This window comes from Sorex fumeus, unplaced genomic scaffold (assembly GCF_029834395.1).
Source record: "Sorex fumeus unplaced genomic scaffold, SorFum_2.1 ptg000036l, whole genome shotgun sequence".
Lineage (NCBI taxonomy): Eukaryota > Metazoa > Chordata > Mammalia > Eulipotyphla > Soricidae > Sorex > Sorex fumeus.
This window is the reverse complement of record NW_026606093.1, coordinates 4,476,283-4,494,786: the sequence shown is the minus strand read 5'-3', so window position 1 is coordinate 4,494,786 and position 18,504 is coordinate 4,476,283. Positions and strand designations below refer to the sequence as shown.

The 18,504-nt window shown below is 39.8% G+C and overlaps 1 protein-coding gene across 6 annotated transcripts in view; it reads left to right on the top strand.

The window, feature by feature from the left end:
• ERC1 (ELKS/RAB6-interacting/CAST family member 1) overlaps window positions 1–18,504 on the top strand; it is a 490,300-nt gene that overhangs the window by 165,528 nt on the left and 306,268 nt on the right. For all 6 annotated transcript variants that reach the window (XM_056117812.1, XM_056117809.1, XM_056117811.1 and 3 more), the window contains 4 exons: window positions 8,164–8,301; window positions 9,675–9,815; window positions 11,806–11,946; window positions 14,171–14,364. In XM_056117812.1, coding sequence (XP_055973787.1) covers window positions 8,164–8,301; window positions 9,675–9,815; window positions 11,806–11,946; window positions 14,171–14,364 — 614 coding nt within the window. The remainder of the gene's footprint in view (window positions 1–8,163; window positions 8,302–9,674; window positions 9,816–11,805; window positions 11,947–14,170; window positions 14,365–18,504) is intronic.

The window sequence follows — 18,504 nt, the reverse complement described above, 5'->3', positions numbered from 1 at the left end:
TTAAAAACTTTTTTTTTCATCATTTTAATTGTATATACAAGTAATGTTTAAGGATGATTAGCAAGAGCTTTTCCCAGATTAAATATGTATTTACAAATCATTGCTTTCTGAGTACAGTTGTGAGTAATATACTCTGGGCTCTTTTGTCTCTGTGTGGGCTGGCAGTGCCCACCCTTAGTCTCCAGCTTTCTAGATATTCTGGGCATTTGTATGCACTGGCATAACCCTCCAAGAGTGAAGCGGGGCAATAGCAGATGGCCAGACCTGCTCTACAATGGCATTAGCATTGGACTCCTTTTTTCTAGAGTTCTCCCCCTATGGTTTAAGGTAATTTTGTGTTACAGTAAATTTCTTGTCTTTATAATAAATCACTGACCTGGAAAATGTAATTGAGCATTTAATTCTGAGCCACATTCAAAATCTGTGTTAAAATTGCACAGCTTCTTGCTTGATTGATTATAAATGATAATTTAGCTTGGAGTTTAATTTACTGAGGCAGATGTTATCATCAGTCTCTTTTGTGCTGCTGTAGTTTCCTGTTTACTTCATCTTATCCTGTTTGCTAGGTTTCCGTATTTAGAATTTTGATTTATTAAAAAATCATAAAGTTAAAAAATTGACAGGCACCCACCATTATTCAACAGCACCCACAGTCTTTCTTTCCCCACTGTTTCCCCTCTAATAATCTCAGTTCTGTTGCCAGTGTCCATTGTTTTGCTCCTTTGTCTCTCTTGTTTTCTCATATTGCATGTATAGGAACAACCATCCAGTGTTTGCCATCTTCTACTTGTTTCTAAGTCTTGGAATCACATTCCATCGCGTATATGGATCTAACAGTGACAGTAAGCTGATGTGTAGAAACTGAAGGTTGGGGAGGTTGTTTTTGTTCTCTCTCCTCTGTTATTTTTGGTAGAAAGTCAGAAAGAAAAGATTTATTTTGTTTGTTTTGAGACAATACCTGATGATGCTCTGAGCTCAGGGATCATTCCTGGCAGTGCTCAGGAGACCGTAAGGGATGCTGGGGGTTCAAACCCAAAAGACTGTGTGCAAGGCAAGAACCCTACCCACTGCACTATCTCTCTGGCCTGAGAGTAGGTTCTTTTCATGTTTATTTAGATAACATGAAACTTCCGTTTACAAAAGCATGCTATTTTATATTGATTTATTTAATTTACTGGAGGTGGAGGGGGTGGGTGGGGCAGTCACATTCAGCAGAGCTCAGGGCTTACTTCTGAATCTTTAATCAGGAATGTCTCCTGGCCTTGGTTGGGGGATGTTCGGTGGTGCTGTGGTCGAGCCCAGGTTAGCCTGTGCAAGGCAAGAGCCTTACCTATGCTACTATTTCTCCAATCCCACCATTACATTTATGTATGTGTCTATTTATTTTGGGGTTTGGGGTCACACCCAGCAGTGCTTAGGGATGGCTCCTGGCTTTATGCTCAGAGATCACTCCTGTTGGTGCTCTGGGGAAGCATATGTGATGCTGAAGATTAACCCTGGTCTCTGCCACATGCAGAGTAGGTGTCTTAGCTGCTGTACTCGCTCTCTGCCACTTGCTCCCCTCATTTTATTTTTAATAAGGATTAATTGCAGTGTTTCTGTATATCAAAATGTGTTAGCAGGGGAGGGGTTTTGGGCTACACCCAGTGATGCTCAGGGAATCGTGTTCCCAGGGATTTAACCTGGACCTTCTACATACAAGGCAAGACATACACTTAGGCCGTTGAGCTATCTCTTGGGCCCTAGATGTTAAACAGTATTTAAACTTACAATCCAGGTGTTACCAAGGTTAAGTCAAGAAAAGACTCAGGTTAAGATGAGAATAGGTAGATTTTTATTACTATTTTTTAAAAATTCTTTATGCCTTTTTTGGGGGGGTGATGGTGTCTCATACCTGGTTCTGCACAGGGGTTACTCCTGGCTCTGAACTTAGTATTTATTTCTTGTAGTGATTGGGGTTCCAAATGGGATGCTGGGGACTGAACCCAGGTCAGCTGCATACAGTGCAAATGCCCTGCCCACTGCATATTGCTCTGGCTCCCGAAAATAGGTAGATTTGAAAATAGCCTATTCTCACTGTATCACTGTATCACTGTCATCTGTTCATCAATTTGCTCAAGCAGGCGTCTGTAACGTCCCCATTCGTCCCAGCCCTGAGATTTTAGCAGCCTCTCCTTACTCGTCCTTCCCAACAGTGCCATATTGGAGGCTCTTTCAGGGTCAGGGGAATGAGACCCATTATTGTTACTGTTTCTGGCATATCGCATATGCCATGGGAAGCTTGCCAGGCTCAGCTGTGCATGCGGGATACACTCAGGAGCTTGCCGGGCTCTCCGAGAGGGATGGAGAAATATAGAGAATTCTGTTCTCACATGAAGAAATGTAGAAAACTGTTCTATCTTTATTTTATGGAATCTATAGGAATGGTCATGAGAGAGTCTATCCTTGAGATGCTTTACTTTCAAATTCTAAGGTAGAATATAAGTAGATACTATTATTAGGAGTTATTTCACATGGAAGTAATTTTTACCCTTAGAAAAAAATTTTTTCTTTTAATGAATAATTTGGGGCTGGAGTGATAGCACAGCAGGTAGAGTGTTTGCCTTGCATGTGGTCGACCCAGGTTTGATTCCTCTGTCCCTCTCGGGGAGCCCAGCAAGCTACCAAGAGTATTCTGCCTGCACGGCAGAGCCTGGCAAGCTCCCCATGGCGTATTCAATATGCCAAACACAGTAACAACAAGTCTCACAATGGAGACGTTACTGGTGCCCGCTCGAGCAAATTGATGAACAACGGGAGGACAGTGCTACAGTGCAGTGCAATGAATAATTTGAGGTATTGATTTTCTGTAGTCTTTTAACTTGTTAATGCCATATTAATATTTTGATTTTATTTTAAATTTTATTTTTTATAAAGTTGTTCACAATAATTTGTTACATTTAATATTCCAACAGCAGTCCTACAACCATTACACCTACCCACCACCATAATTTGAATGTTTCCTCCCCAACCCTCAAACCCTGCCTATAGAGCAGTACCTAAATAATTTATTTTGTATTGCTTGCTATAAATAATCTCTAGAAATTATCCAAAAAATATTTCTTAGAGGAAAGTATGTGAAGATTGTTGTATTACATCCTGGAGCCTTTAAGGCCCTGATAAGAATGAAATGTCACGTGACTGCAATGCTCCAGGAATTTTGAAATTTTAAATGTTATATAGCTGAGGTTAGTTAGTCAATTAATTAATTAATTATAACCAGATGGTGACTTTGGGGTCTGATGTCGTTTCTATGGCGTATCGTTCTGTGTTGCTCTTTTCTGAGAGCTTTATTTCTGAGACTCTGGGTCATGGTTGTTAATGAAATTATACGGTGTCAGAAGCAGTTCCTGGTGTAACTGCCAGGCTCCTAGAAGCACAGGGAGAGGGGGGAAGGTCACCCATCCCAGACAACTTGTGAGCCTGGAGTTTTCAGTCACAAGTCCAGCATACCTGGGTTTTTTAGCAGATTTGCTCATGGGTGAGGCTCAACTGAGCCTGTGAAGTATCCAGATGTCTTACTAATATTTTTAGAATTTTGAAAATTCTAGTTTCAAGTTCTTGAGTTCTCTTTTCACTAAACATGCATTTTAAGCCCGAGAAATGGCTGTATACCAATATAGAAGAGTGCGAGTCCTCTTGTGATGAAGGTTCTTCTGGTGGTCTTTCAGAAGGCCCTGTGTAGCAGGAACTTGTCAGAGAAATGAATACATGGATAAATATCTAGAAGGGATAAAAGACTTGAAAAATTGTGTGATCAAAGTTTTGAAACATATCAGTATTTCCTTCTGCTTAAAAATTGCTTTTACTCTGGCATGAGTTAACTTGCATTGCATTTCACTTGTGGGAATGGTTGTTTGGATAAATGCCCAGGTACCTGTCAACTCTCGTTGTGAAGTTGAAATAATCAATGAAGAAGTTATTAAGTCAAAGCTTTGATGAAATAGCTTTTTGTGCTCTTCCTTCTTTCTGCCACTCCAGTATGGACTCTCCCTAACCAGAAAATAGAAAATAGCTGCAAGCGTCAGACATGCATTGTGTCTCCTCTCTATTTGATCTATTTGATCTTCCTACTTTATGTAAACACTGTGGTTTACAGAGTTGTTGTTCGTGATGACTTGCTACAGGCACCCACAATCCCACCACCACTGTCACCTTCCCTCCACCATTTTCTCAGTGGTCCCCTGTAGTCGGCCCACAGTGATTTATTTCATATTACTTGTTACCAGCAAATGGCTAATGGGTTGATCAAAACACACTTCAGTAAAAGAAAATTTGCGAAAATTATTGTATCTCACCATGGGCACATTAAGTCCTTCTCTGAGGGTTTACTAAGATGTTGTTGCTAGTTGAGCCTTCTGTGTTAATGTTTTTGTTAGTTGAGATTCGTTGGCTTCTATGTTCCATTCCTATCCAATCTGTGGCTCCTGCTAGGATGTTAGTATTGTAGAGTTCGGAGATGTTGTGTGGCCACATATATGGTCATGTGCCCAGAAAATCCAGAATATTTAATTGGGCAGTCTGGCCAGAGGCATGGTGGCAGCTTTGGGGTGTGAGTGTGGCGGCTGGGATTTTGGTCAGGATGGAACTTGGCCCACCCCACTTCTGAAGTTGCCCCTGAGGTCTCAGCTTGGACCAGGTATCCAAGAAATTTTTGTGGGCTACCTGATCATTGAGGAAATTTTAAACTTTGGGGCTTTCATTTCCTACAGGCAAGGAACATTAAGGTTTGGATCTCTTTTCTCTTATTCTGCCTAGCCAAAACCTTAGCAAACTTGGTAGCATGGTATTTTTATAGAGTATTTATTTGTAACATGTATCTGGGTATTTGAAAAGAATGCCATGATTGACGATTTTTTAAGTTTTTGAACACTCTGAGAGAGGAGAGAAGAGGGGGGAGAGAGGGAGGGAGGGAGGGAGGGAGGGGAAGGAGGGAGGGAGGGGAAGGGAAGGAGAGAAGGACAGGGAAGGAGGGAGGGAGGGAAGTCAGGAATAGAACTTGTCACCTCAAACAAGCAGTCAAGTCAAATCAAGCATTCTGTTTCTGAGCTACCTCCCTGGCCCTTTTTCAATCACTTTTGATAATTGAATTAAATCCAAGGGCTCTTAAGATATAAAAATGGACATTACTCATCTGTGTGGACTGTGATGTCATGCTTAACTAGCAGGATGATGTTCTGATTAAAAGGGTATAAATTATCGGCATCAGCCTTGTTCTAACGAGATAGCCTTTGTTATTAAGAGGTGCTGTTCATATAGATCAGAGGTTGACCTGTTACCTTCTTTTCAGAATAAAAAGATTACTCAGCATCTGGGAAATGTACTCTGTTTTAAAGTCCTGTGATGCCAGGAGCTTTCAGCATTTCTGAGGGCTGGGGGATGGAGATTGGGATGGGAAGTGGAGATATTACTTTTGGAAACACTGACACTGATGAATCGATATCTTCAGTGTTCCCTGCCTCAGAAGGATTTCTATTGTGAATTTATGGATTCCTTTTATCTTGAGTAGTATTGGTACAGGAGGGCCAGTCAAGCTATTATATTTGCTTGCTAGACATAAAAATAATTTTTGAGCCATTTTTATGATTGCCTTCCAAGCAGATCTTGACTGGCAGTGACCTTTGCTCTCACCAGTTTTTTTCTTAAGTTATTCTGTTATTTTTAATACACAAGATTGTTTCTTCATTATTTATCCGATCAGCGTATCTATTAGGAACTTTCTTCTTCTAACAATTCCTAAAATCGATCCAGAGCAGTGATCTTTAGGATCTAAAGGTATAACATATAACATGGGACAGTTTTTAAGATAGAATATTATTTTAAAGATGTTTATTACTTTAAAATATTCTTACCTTCCCCATTCTAAAAACAGCTATATTTTAGAATGAGAAGGTTTAGTAGTGGTCTTTTCTTGTATAAAATAATTCAAACGATCAAGTAAATTGTCCAATATGGCATCTGTCTATTTACTCATTCTACTATCCATTCAGTAGCTTATCTAACGAGAAGAGCCCAATTGAGAGAGAGACTGAATCAAAGAAATAACTGATTACCCTCAAGAAACTTTGTTGAACTTACCAAAGGCCATAAATGGTCATTGAGAATATGAATGACAACCTAAATAAAGGCACTGCTTGAAGTTATTTTTTCATCACTTGGTTACTTTCGTGTACTGTTCACTGGAAAGATATTTCTAAAATTTAAGTAAAACTCAGAGGCAAATACAAATAACCCAAAGGAAAACTTGCTTGTTCTGGTAAATTATAGTTGTGCCCTGCTAGCACATTTCTCTAGAGCGTAGTGTAGTAGAACCAGAAATCAGAGAATTGACCCCAAATCAGGAGATTTAGTAAATCTTTTCTTTTCAGAGTATTATTTATTTATTGCTTTTTGGGTCACACCTGGTGATGCTCAGGGGTTACTCCTGGCTTTGCACTCAGGAGTTACTCCTGGTGGTGCTCGGGGGACCCTATGGGATGCTGGGAATCAAACCTGGGTCGGCTGCATGCAAGGCAAACGCCCTACCCGCTGTGCTATTGCTCCAGCCCCAGAGTATTATTTATTATTAATTATTGTAGACCTCTTTGCCAACTGATGACGACTAACTAGTCCAGACTGACTAGCTAGTCAGCGTGGAGGAATCGAACCTGGTCCAACCGGGTCAGTCACTTGAATAATAGTTTATGCAGAGATTTTTAGTTCACCTTTGCTTTTCATTATTTTTTCTTTTTTTGTTTTTAACCTCCGAACATATTTTTAGTAGTGTTTTAGGGGTAGAGTTCTGGAGTTAGAATTGATTTTTTGTTGTTGTTTTGTTTGGGGAATCATTTCTGGTGGTGTTTGGGGTTTACACCTGGCTCTATGCTTAGGATCACTTTTGGGGTGATCCAAAAATCCAATCCAGGCAGTGACTTTTTGGTTTGGGGACCACATCTTACAGTTTTCAGGAACTTCTCCCACCTCTGATTTCAGGAATGCTCCTGGTGGTGCTCAGGGAACCATGTGATACCAGAGATCAAGCCTGGGCCTCCTGCATGCAAAGCAGGAGGTCTGTCTCTGGCCCCCTTATTTGTATAGAATAGAAACCCATTCATGGCTTGAACTAAGCTACAGGATGGGGCATTCTTCACCATTTTAAAACGATAAACATAGGTCAGTTTTTTGTCTCACTAGTACCAGACATATGTTAGAGAATTGTACACACATTTGAGCAAATAACCTGGAGGATTTGGGCAACATTTGGAGGTGTTCAGGGCTGCTCATCTGTGATCTGGAGGATTAGAATTCAGGTCAGCAGGATGCAAGGCAAGTGTCTTAACTGTACTATCTCTCCAGCTCATCAACCAACACTTTTTTTAGAAAATGAATGTGAATATAATATAATGCACATGAAAGTGTGAGTACAGCAAGCAAGCAATTTCATTGAAGATGCTCGCTGCATAGAGAAAGGATACTACAAAATCTAACTTAGCAGTCGCATTTAAGAGGTGCTCTCCCTCGCCTCCTCACTTACTCTCTAGATGTTTCTTTCTCATTCTCCCTTAATCCTTGGCATTTATGGTAACAGTTTGAAATTAGTCCCGTTTCTCATGGCTTTTTTTCCTTGTAGTTTCTCTCTCCATACCTGTCTTTCTTCACCTACCCTCTCTTTTCCCTTCCCTAGCCTCTTTTCTTAGACATTTATTACATGTATGTGTGACTGTCCCCATGTGTAAATTTCTTTTTTTTTCTGATTCCTTCCAAACAGTGCTCCAGGGTTATCCCAGCGATACTCAGTCAGTTGTGCTCAAGATTCAAATTTGTGCCCAGAGGTGTTATACCTGATGGTTCTGGGAGAAGGTCATGCCTAGCGGGGGATTGATCGCAGGTCCTAGTATAAGCAAGACATGCACCCCGGGCCCACAAGCTACCTCCCTGGCTACTCTCTCGATAGAAACCTTTTCCCCTCCATTTTTCCCTATTCTGGCTCGAAACTGAAGTTTTGCAGGCAGTTTCAAAAACCTTAGCATGAAGTTATTTCCACAGAACGCACCACTGACAGATGCTACTGAGTGACCTGGTTCCAACTGAAAATGATTTTTATTGCAATTCTATTTTTTTTTTCTGAATTGTCTTTTTCCTCAGATCGAAAACCTTCAAGAGCAACTTAGAGATAAGGAAAAGCAGATGAGCAGTTTGAAAGAGCGCGTGAAATCCTTGCAGGCCGACACCACCAACACCGACACTGCCTTGACAACTCTGGAGGAGGCTCTTGCCGAGAAAGTGAGTGGCTGCCCCAGACTCTTCCAGACACGATTCTTCTGCTTTCTCTTTGATCTACACTTTCTCGTGGAGAAGAGGCTAGGGCACAGAAGCAGGAATCCCTGAGGGCAGAAGAGAAAGGAGGCCTCTGCACTTTACTGACGTGCCAAGTTTGAGGGGAGAGGAAATTCATTTCGTTGCCCATTTAGGCTACTGTGGCTGGGCCAGGTGGATTCTGCACCAGAGGGCAGTGGCTGAAATCCTAAAGCACCAGCTGTGTGCTCCCCGTCTACTTTCTTTTTCTTATAAGAAAAGTCATTTAGTTCTTGGGTCATCTGGAGTTGGGAGGGTTTGGAAGGTCAGGCCTCAACTATCTGGAAGTGGTATCTAGTTAGTTCCCCATTGCTATGCCTCATTGGTAACTGAACCATTCATTAATTTTAGTTACGCTTGCAGGACACTTGCCAGTTTTCAAGTCTTGGCCAGTTTGCTTCATTTTGGACCTTTATGAGCAAACCTAATTTTAAAGGAATTTTTGGCTAAATTAGAGTGGCTTAATATGGCAAGTTTTTCTGTCTTAGAAGGATTTTTAAGGAATAAAGATATTTTCATTTAAATATCTAAAAACGTTTTGTTGAGGTTTGCAGTAATATTAAAGTCATTATTTTATAGTTTGCAAAGTACTCTACCCGTCCTTCCACAGATGTTAATGCCTTTGAAGGATGTTTAAGGAATCTTGGGGCACACTTCTAAAGGAATAGGGTCAGTGTTCCTTATTGGCCTCTTAGACTCAGAGTGCTTCAGGCTGCCTGCCAGGGATCAACATTTGATGGCTGACTATGCTCAGAAGTACTGGGGGATATGGTTAAGATGCTGCAACTTTCAAGCTTCCTGAGTATCAATTGAGAGAAACAAGTTTTACTGGCTTCTTTTTTTGTTTAGTGTTTTTAATGGGTTAGTCTCAGTGTACTCATAATTCCCAGAACTCTTCCCTGTTGATGTATAATTGAATTATGAATTATTTCCATTACTTTGTGAGAAACATGTGAATTATATTTAAAGAATCTATTGTTATTTATTATTCTCAGGTGTGGGGATTATGTCTCAGTTTTTTTTTTTTAACTTTGGAGTTAGATGGAGTTATTCCAAAAGAATACTTTAGTAGTAGCTAATACAAGTTGAAATTATGGGAGAAGAAATGTAAGGGATACAGAAACCACCTAGATTATTGTTATAGCAAGGTTAAGTGGGAAGGATGGGTTCTTTTTGAAAAGAAGTTAATTATTAACAACACTACCATATTGTGGATGGTAGATGCAGGAGTGAAATTTGTCAGCCGAGAGCTGAGTATGAAATCAGAGATTTTCTTACATAAGGATTTTCTTGGTTATCAGGAGCGGACCATCGAGCGCTTAAAGGAACAGCGAGACAGAGATGAGCGAGAGAAGCAAGAGGAAATTGATAACTACAAGAAAGATCTTAAGGATTTGAAAGAAAAAGTCAGCCTTTTGCAAGGAGACCTTTCAGAGAAAGAGGTTAAGCTTGCCAACATCAAATTATTTGGTTTTCTTAGTGCATTTTATTTTATTTATTTATTTTTGTTTTTTGGGTCACACCCAACAATGCACAGGGGTTATTCTTGGCTTTGCACTTAGGAGTTACTCCTGGCAGTGCTCAGGGGACCATTTGAGATGCTGGAAATTGAACCCCGGGTCAGCCGCGTGCAAGGCAAACACCCTACCCACTATGTTATCACTCCAGCCCCTGTACTGCATTTTAAAAAGAGATGAGATTTAAAAAATTCCCTTGTAACAGGAAACATAGGACAGTCCTAAAGAGTATTTCTAGAAGCTTTGCATAGAGGCATAGTAGATGGATCATTCATTTTCATTTCTTATTTCTGTTGGTGAGAGTCCACTTCTTAATAATGTTTTTAAATAAAGGCCCTCCCGTTGATCGTCGATTTGCTCGAGCGGGCCCAGTAACGTCTCCATTGGAGACTTTGTTGTTACTGTGTCTGGCATATCCAATACTCTCGGTAGCTTGCCGGGCTCTCCGAGAGGGGCAGAGGAATCGAACTCGGGTCGGCCATGTTGGCCGCTTGTAAGGCGAACACCCTAGCCGCTGTGCTATCGCTCCAGCCCATAATAAAAACATAAATAATGTTTTTAGAGATCCTAAAAAACCTGAAACCAGTTTTATATTTACAGTAATTGTACTCATGGTTAAGAGTGGCGAAAGATAAGAAGAAGATTCTGCAAAAGAGGAAAAATTGTATAAGCCCTTTAAGTTCATTTCAGCATTTACTCTTAAAGTTTATTTCAGTGTTCACAGAAAAATCTTAAATTGTTCTTTTTTTTTCCTGGACCTTCCGACCGGAGCTTAGGGAATACCCTGAAGCCCACTTTCTGCAATTGTTGGCTAGCTGAGCCATCCAGCTATTCAGTGGAGGACCTATGGATGCGTTGTTGCTTAGCCCTGTAGTGCTGGGAATGACCTGGACTCCCTGATGTTGCTCAGGGGCCTCCAGGGCCACATTCTGTCATGCTCAGGAGAACATGTGGTACTGGGGATAGTGCTGGGCTTACTCCCTGTACTGTCTCTCCAACCCTCTTAAGTCATTCCGGACCAATTAGGTGACCTCATATACTTTGACTCTGCCATTAAAGATACCCTGTTAATGTGGAAGTAAATATCAAAAATACCCAGTGCATCGTGATCAGCTAGTGATGGATTTTCTTTCTGCTCTCTTAGGAAAACTTGTTGAAATTTAAGTTTTTAGTAGATTTTTTTTTAGTAGATTTTTTTCTCTGAAAGGTAAAGGTGTTTTATATTTAAGTCAGTGCAGCTACTGCAGCTGTGAAAGTTGACTACTTAAATTGGCAAAGTTTTTCTATGTCCATGTATTTTTTTGAGAATGGAAATCTATTGCTAGAACTCTAAAGTGGCATTTCTCAATTTTTTTCAGATGTGGCTCCTTTTCAGCCTTCTTTCCTTCTTATGACCCTGTGCCCTACTGGTTGAACCCTTAGTCTGGGGCTGTATGGCCTTTGGTTAAGAAACACTGCTCTAAATTAGTACTCTATTCATCACTGTCACTGTCATTGTCCTCCTGTTGTTTATCGATTTGCTCGAGCGGGCCCAGTAGTGCAGCGGGTAGGGCGTTTGCCTTGCAAGTGGCCAACCCAGGTTTGATTCCTCCACCCCTCTCACAGAGCCTGGCAAGCTACTGAGAGTACCTCGCCCGCACAGCCAAGTCTGGCAAGCTACCCATGACATATTTGATATGCCAAACACAGAAGCAAGTGTCACTCTATTCATACCTTTTAAAAATTAATATACTGGATATTATCTTATTTTAAGTTAATACTTGAAAACTAAACTGATAGTTTTTATTTCATCCATGTTCTGAAGATGGAAATATGCCAATATATTAACAGAAAAAAAACACGATAATAAATAATTTAAAATTTGCATTTTGCTATATAGTTAGCATTTATTTTAGATGCATTTTCCTTCTTTTAGACTTCTCTCTTGGATCTGAAAGAACATGCTTCTTCCCTGGCTTCCTCAGGACTGAAAAAGGACTCCAGGCTTAAGACACTAGAGATTGCTTTGGAGCAGAAGAAGGAGGAGTGTCTGAAAATGGAATCACAGTTGAAAAAGGTTAAAGGGAAAAATGTCAATTCTTTTGCTTTGCTTTAAATATGAAATTTATTTAAAGCAGAAAGTTACACAGTTTTCATGTGGGAATAAATTAATTTGGAGTAGTAATCTTGTAATAGTCAAAATACCACTCAATTAATCAGTTCTGTAAGGATTCTTAGCTCATCTCATTTTACTCCTGTTCACTCCTAAGCTCTTTAGAAAATGGGAGAGTTTCAAAAAAATTAAAATGTATAGCTCCAAAAAAGGAATGTCCTGACACAGAGGTGGGGTGGGGTGGGGGGGATGGGGTGGGTGGTGGGAGGGCTACTGGGATCACTGGTGGTGGAGAATGGGCATTGGTGGAGGGATGGGTACTGGATCATTGTATAACTGAAACCCAAGCACGAAAGTTTGTAAGTCTAAACTGTACCTCATGGTGTTTCACTAATTAAAAAAAAAGTGTATAGCTCCATTGGGTGAAAAAAAGATTTGTAATATTGACACAATGTAAAAACATCAATATCTGATTTTTTTTCTGTATATATCAGACTTCCTAACAAGAGATAGTAGTGGAAAATAATAGGGTATGGTAAAGATATTTACTATCCATTTCTTTGATTTATATATAATTTTTCATGGAAATTTGTAATTTATAAAGATTTTCATGTCTTCTCAGAAATATCAGCAGTAGATTTTTTTGGTTTTGTTTTGCATCACACCCAGTGATGCTCAGGACTTACTCCTGGCTCTGCACTCGGGGATCACTATGGGTAGGCTTGGGGGACCATGGGGTGCCGGGGAATCAAACTTGAGTTGGCCACATGGAAGGCAAGCAACCTGCCTGCCTTGCTGTCATTCTGGCTTTCAGAGATAGCAAAAGCCTGTGAATCAGAACCAAAACTGCTGAGCATTATATTAATTAGTTGCATTTTGTATGATTGCTAATGAAAATGGAGTTTATTTCAGTCTTGAGATACTTGATATTCTTGAAATAAATACTACTATTTCCTTTTCTTTGGATATATATGCATATTATATACAAACATTATATATATTTAGAAGTGTATTGAATTTATACTTTTATAATGAATCTGCAAGTGTATTGAATATGTACTTTTATAATAAATCTGCATTTAGAGTATGCCAAAAATAACATTAAGCTAAGAAAAGGGAAGAAAAAATCCAGTATCTTAAAGTTACTTTAGAATAAATGAAAAAATAATTTTTGAAGATTAAGGATTCTAGTTATAATCAATTCATATTGATAGTTGGCATTTTTTCTCATTAAAAATGTGAGATCATTTTCTGGTAAATATGTGAGTATTGAAGGTAGATGTATTTAGAATTATGAAACTAAAAGTCAGTTCTTACAGATGATATTATTTATTATCATTATTTTTTTTTGCTTGTTGGGGTCACACCCAGTGACGCACAGGGGTTTTACTCCTGGCTCTGCACTCAGGAATTACTTCTGGCGGTGCTGGGCGACCATATGGAATGCTGGGAATCGAACCTGGGTTGACCATGTGCAAGGCAAACGCCCTGCCCGCCGTGATATATTGTTCCAGCCCCTGATATTATTTATTAATATTTTAAACTCCCCTGCTTATGAAAATCCCGCATTTCCTTTTTGTTCATTTCATCATAATGATACTGCTTCTAGCTGTCATTTACAAGGGTTCTTATATTTTAGCTTTTATATTTAGACTTGGGAGAAAACTAGTAAGAACTCTTCTATTAAGAATCTAAGATTAAAAAAAAAACAATCTAAGTATTTCTCCATGTGTTACTAATTATTTGTCTGTAATTTTGTTGGTTTTTGAGCCACACCTAGCATACTCAGGGGCTATTCATGGTTTTATGCCCATAAATGACTCCTGGTAGTGCCCTTCCTCCCTCCCCCTGACCCCTCCAGCCCTAAAGAAGAAACTTTTCATGGCGGAGTAGTTTGGGCCAGACCCAGGGCACTCAGGGACTGTTTTCATCTCTGAGGCAACCCCCTTCCCTGGCAGTGCTTAAAGCCTCATGTGCTACAGGGGTCAGCTACTTGGAGGCAAGCACTTACTTCCTGTACTCTCTCTCTAGCCCTCTTTTTCATAGGGTAAAAACTTATAAATTAGAGACTCCCTTCTGAATATTTGTTAATGCCTTATTTTAATTGAAAGACAGGCCATTTTTTGGACATGGTTTGCCCACTGCTACATTATATGTGTAATAGAATTTGAACACATTTCTTTGTCAGGCACATGAGGCAACATTGGAAGCTAGAGCCAGTCCAGAGATGAGTGACCGGATACAGCAGTTGGAGAGAGAGATTGCCAGGTACAAAGATGAATCTAGCAAGGCCCAGGCAGAAGTTGACCGCCTCTTGGAAATTTTGAAGGAGGTAGAAAATGAGAAGAATGACAAGGATAAGAAGATTGCTGAGTTAGAAAGGTAAGGGGGAAAAAAGCCAAAAAGGGTCAGAGTATATAAGAATTGCTTAGATACATTTTAAAATACTAAATAGTTTGGGGAGATAACTGTTTCGGTTTATCTGCCTCTCTGAATTTAGGTTCTTAAGTGCCTGCTGTTAGTTTGTTATATCTGTCTTTCATTCTGAATCAGTATCAATTAATTGTTATCTCTGAAAGGCAGCATAGAATGGGATACATTGGAAAGCCCAGACAACATCAACATTGGAAAGTATTTATTGATTAACAAGCAAAGTTTTCTCTGCTGATGTGAGATTTTCAGATGGCTACATGCTTTTTCCCTCATTGATGTATTGAATGAGCAAATGAGCCTCAGTTCAAGGAGTTCACGTTCCTTCACTGGATTATATATTTTTTTCTGACCGATAATTTCTTTGAACTATAAAAATTTAGGTTTTTCAGATTGTGTGTTATGTAGAGACAGGTTTTAAGTGCACCAGTGCTTCGGTCAAATGTAGAAGGAGGAACATTTGAAAACAATTCAAGAGTCTTAGATCTGATTTTCATGGACCTTGGCTTGAATTCTTCAAAATGAACTGTGAACAGGTTCTTTTCTCTTCAAACTACGTTTGCCATTTTTTCTTATTAGATCATTCTATCCCTAAGATTAAGCATGTGCCCCATGACCTCTTCTTTTATACGATATACTAAATGTAAATTCACAGATGTCTTAAAACCGTTCCTCCAGTAGAACTTTAGTAAGCTGTCATATTCTGAACAAACATGGACAGCGACAGAATAAAGTCACTAACGTCTGAGGCTTCTTGGAGACTTGTTCTTGGGGATGTTTCATTTTCACGTTCTTGATGGTTGGAAAGTATTGTTCGACAGCTTTTGTTAAGTTTTTCGTTGATAGTTAGCCTTGTGGTGCTTGGACCCCGCAGTGCTGGTGGCCATCAGGGCCCTATCATACAGCACTGGGGATCGAACCCAGGGCCTCCACATGCCAGGTATGTGCTTTGGCCCGATGAGCAATCTTCTGGCTCCCTGAAGTTTTCTTTTCCTGCCATGTTTTGTGCCCACAGAATTTTGATTTTCAAGAACGTAGAACAATAATGTGGGACCTTCGTTCTTTTCCTTCACTCCACTGACAGTGTAACCTGAGTTGAGTGTCTGCTCATTAGTTTCCCCCTATTTTAATATCAACTCTATTCTCATTTTCTTGTTCTGGGTGTGATGACAGATAAAATTATGCCAGAAGTAACACATTGCTAGTGTCTAAATTAGATTCTATTAATTTTTTTTTGTTCTTTTTTTTTTAATTACATTGCAATGTGCAGGCTGTGATTCCTGGCTCTGCTCTCAGGAATCACTCCTGGTGGTGCTCAGGGGACCATATGGGATGCCCGGGATTGAACCTGGGTCAGCCACCTGCAAGGCAAGCTCCTTACCTGCTTTATTATCTCCCCAGCCCCCGATTATGTTAATTTTTATATGGTTTCTTTCATTTTTATATAGACTATCACCCACCACATACACATCCCCTCCCCACAACACATCTCATTATAGATTCATTTGCAGAGATGCCAATTTGTTTTGGGGGGGATGCTGATTTCAAGATTAGTAGCAGTATTGACTATAAAGTTTACAATGCCACATGTTTGTTGGATTGGTGACTTGCTGTTAAATCAGTGGAGAAAATCCTTCATAAAATTTTATTTTTAGATTAAATTTATTTTTGTTCTGGGGATTGAACTCAGTGCTTCTTACATGTAAGGCATGTGCTTTACCACTGAACTATGACCCTGGCCTGGGTTTAATTTCATGTATTAGAAATATACATAGAAATTATTGCTTGCTAATTTCATTTAATTAAAATGTTCTAGTTTGTTTTTGATCTTTGAAGATGGATGTGATTTGAAAGAGTATTAAATAGGATTACATTTAATTTCATATTCAGTGCATGCCAAATAGCTTTTATTAAACATTATACTTCTTTCATTTTGAGAAAAGCTTGCAAATGCTTTCTTGTTCTATAAAATGTAACTTATAATTTTAAAAAACTACATTCCAAAGGATTGTTCTCTGCTCGTTTAGCTTTGTTTATTTTGTTTTGGGATTTGATAGAAAGCTTCTGGTTATCAAAATCTAACAGTTCTTAACAGTCAGTGTTTTGGGCACTGTAGTTTATTTAACCTGAACTAAGAAACTTAGAGCAGTTGAAATTCTAAATCTGGAATTAGATCATGCCTTATGTTCCCATGTGTAGTAGAAAAGTGCATGTGTGTGGCTGCTCTGTTTCTTACTAACCATTTGCTCTTGTGTTGCCATTCCACTCTTTCCTGTGTGTCGGTGTTTGTCTACCTGTGATTTATCATTTGAGTTTCTCCACCGTTCCTTCGATTTCTTTGATCACTGTCCTATTCCATTGGGGTTTTGGGTCTCTCTGTGTCTACATGTGTCCCCCTTTTGGTCATGCTGTTCCTCAGAAAGCCCGTCTCCCGCAGTCTGTGCCTTCCACACCAGATTTCTGTCCCTGCACCATCAGGGGGGTTTGTTTGGGACTTCCTGGGAAAGTGAGTGTTCCATACGGCTGTTGTTCTATCTTAGACTGAAATGCTATGCTGCTTTTGCTGTTGCTGAGGCTTGCTGGGAATTGTGCTTGATCAGAATTAAAGAACAGCCGGGTAGGTCACATTGAACCATACCTTTTAGAGACATTATTTGTGGAAAGAACATGTCATCTCTATAGTAAGATTTGGATTTTATTGGTTATAACTGTCAGCCTTTACTTATTGTCCTCATTCTAAGTGGTGGTTGCTAACTCAAGTGCTCTTTACAGTTACTTAGCCTCTGAAGCTGTACTGCCACTCTGTAATTTAGGCTATGCATTAGACACCTTTGTTTGTTTTAATAAGGTGTCTACAACCGTCTAAAGGCAAAAGTTAAAAACAAAATAATTGAACTAAAGAAAATTCTTAGTATTCTTTGCAGATTTCCTAGTGTTTCTCATGTAAGGATATCTGGTACGGAAAGACTTGGATTCAATCATGCACAACTAATTCCTAGACGTTCGGCTGGTCTTGACAACAGCAGTATCTTTTACATTGCTTAGATGGAGCAATGGCAGTTCCTATTTGAAAGTGATTTTGTGTTGCATCACTGTCTTGGCCTGGTGCAATTTTAAAGAAGAAAGTATGCAAATCCACCTTACAGCCACAAGTTAGTAAGCATTTGTGCCAGTTACATCTTAATAGGGCTGGAGTGATAGCACAGCGGTAGGGCATTTGCCTTGCACACAGCCAACATCGCCGACCCGAGTTCGATTCCTCCGCCCCTCTCAGAGAGCCCGGCAAGCTACCGAGAGTGTCACGCCCGCACGGCAGAGCCTGGCAAGCTACCCGTGATGTATTCGACATGCCAAACACAGTAACAACAGGTCTCATGATAGAGACATTACTGGGCCCGCTCGAGAAAATCGATGAACAACGGGGTGACAGTGACATCTTAATAAATAATATTCTTAGCATTCAGTTAGAGAGGCAGAGCCAGTATGATTCTGGGGTCTGGCCAAGCGGGTCTGAAATCTGGACAACAAGCTGTCAAAAAGAAACTGCCATCCAGATTGAATTCTGGTGAGCATTTGCCAAAAATGGGGTCCACAGGTGGGATTTTTTTCTTGTCTGGGGACACCTTAACCCTGCTTTTAGTGCCTTTCAGTGGATTCAGTTTGTCCATGCTGATTATCTGAGATAATCTCCTTTACTTAAATGGATCAGAGGCTTTAATTACATCTGCAAAATACCATCTCGGAGCATCTAGGTTAGTATTCAGTTAAGTAACTGGGCTCTAGAGCCTAGCAAGTGGATACTTCAAGAAAACCGTTAATGGTTGGTTCAGAATAGTCTTTCTAGATTATGGAAAAACTCACAAGTGAGCAAACCCAGCGTTACACGTCTTCGTGAAAGCAGATTGATTTGTTTTAGTCTTAGGAACTATGAGTGTAATTGAGAATTTCTCTTCTAAAGTGAGCCTATCAGAGTCTGTTTAGATTCATCACCAGGACTGTCTTTGACATTGTATTTTTGAAATACTTAGAAAGGACTAGAATAGACCGAGTCTTTTGTATCTACTCAGCGTGCTGAGTGAGTCGCTTGGTGTC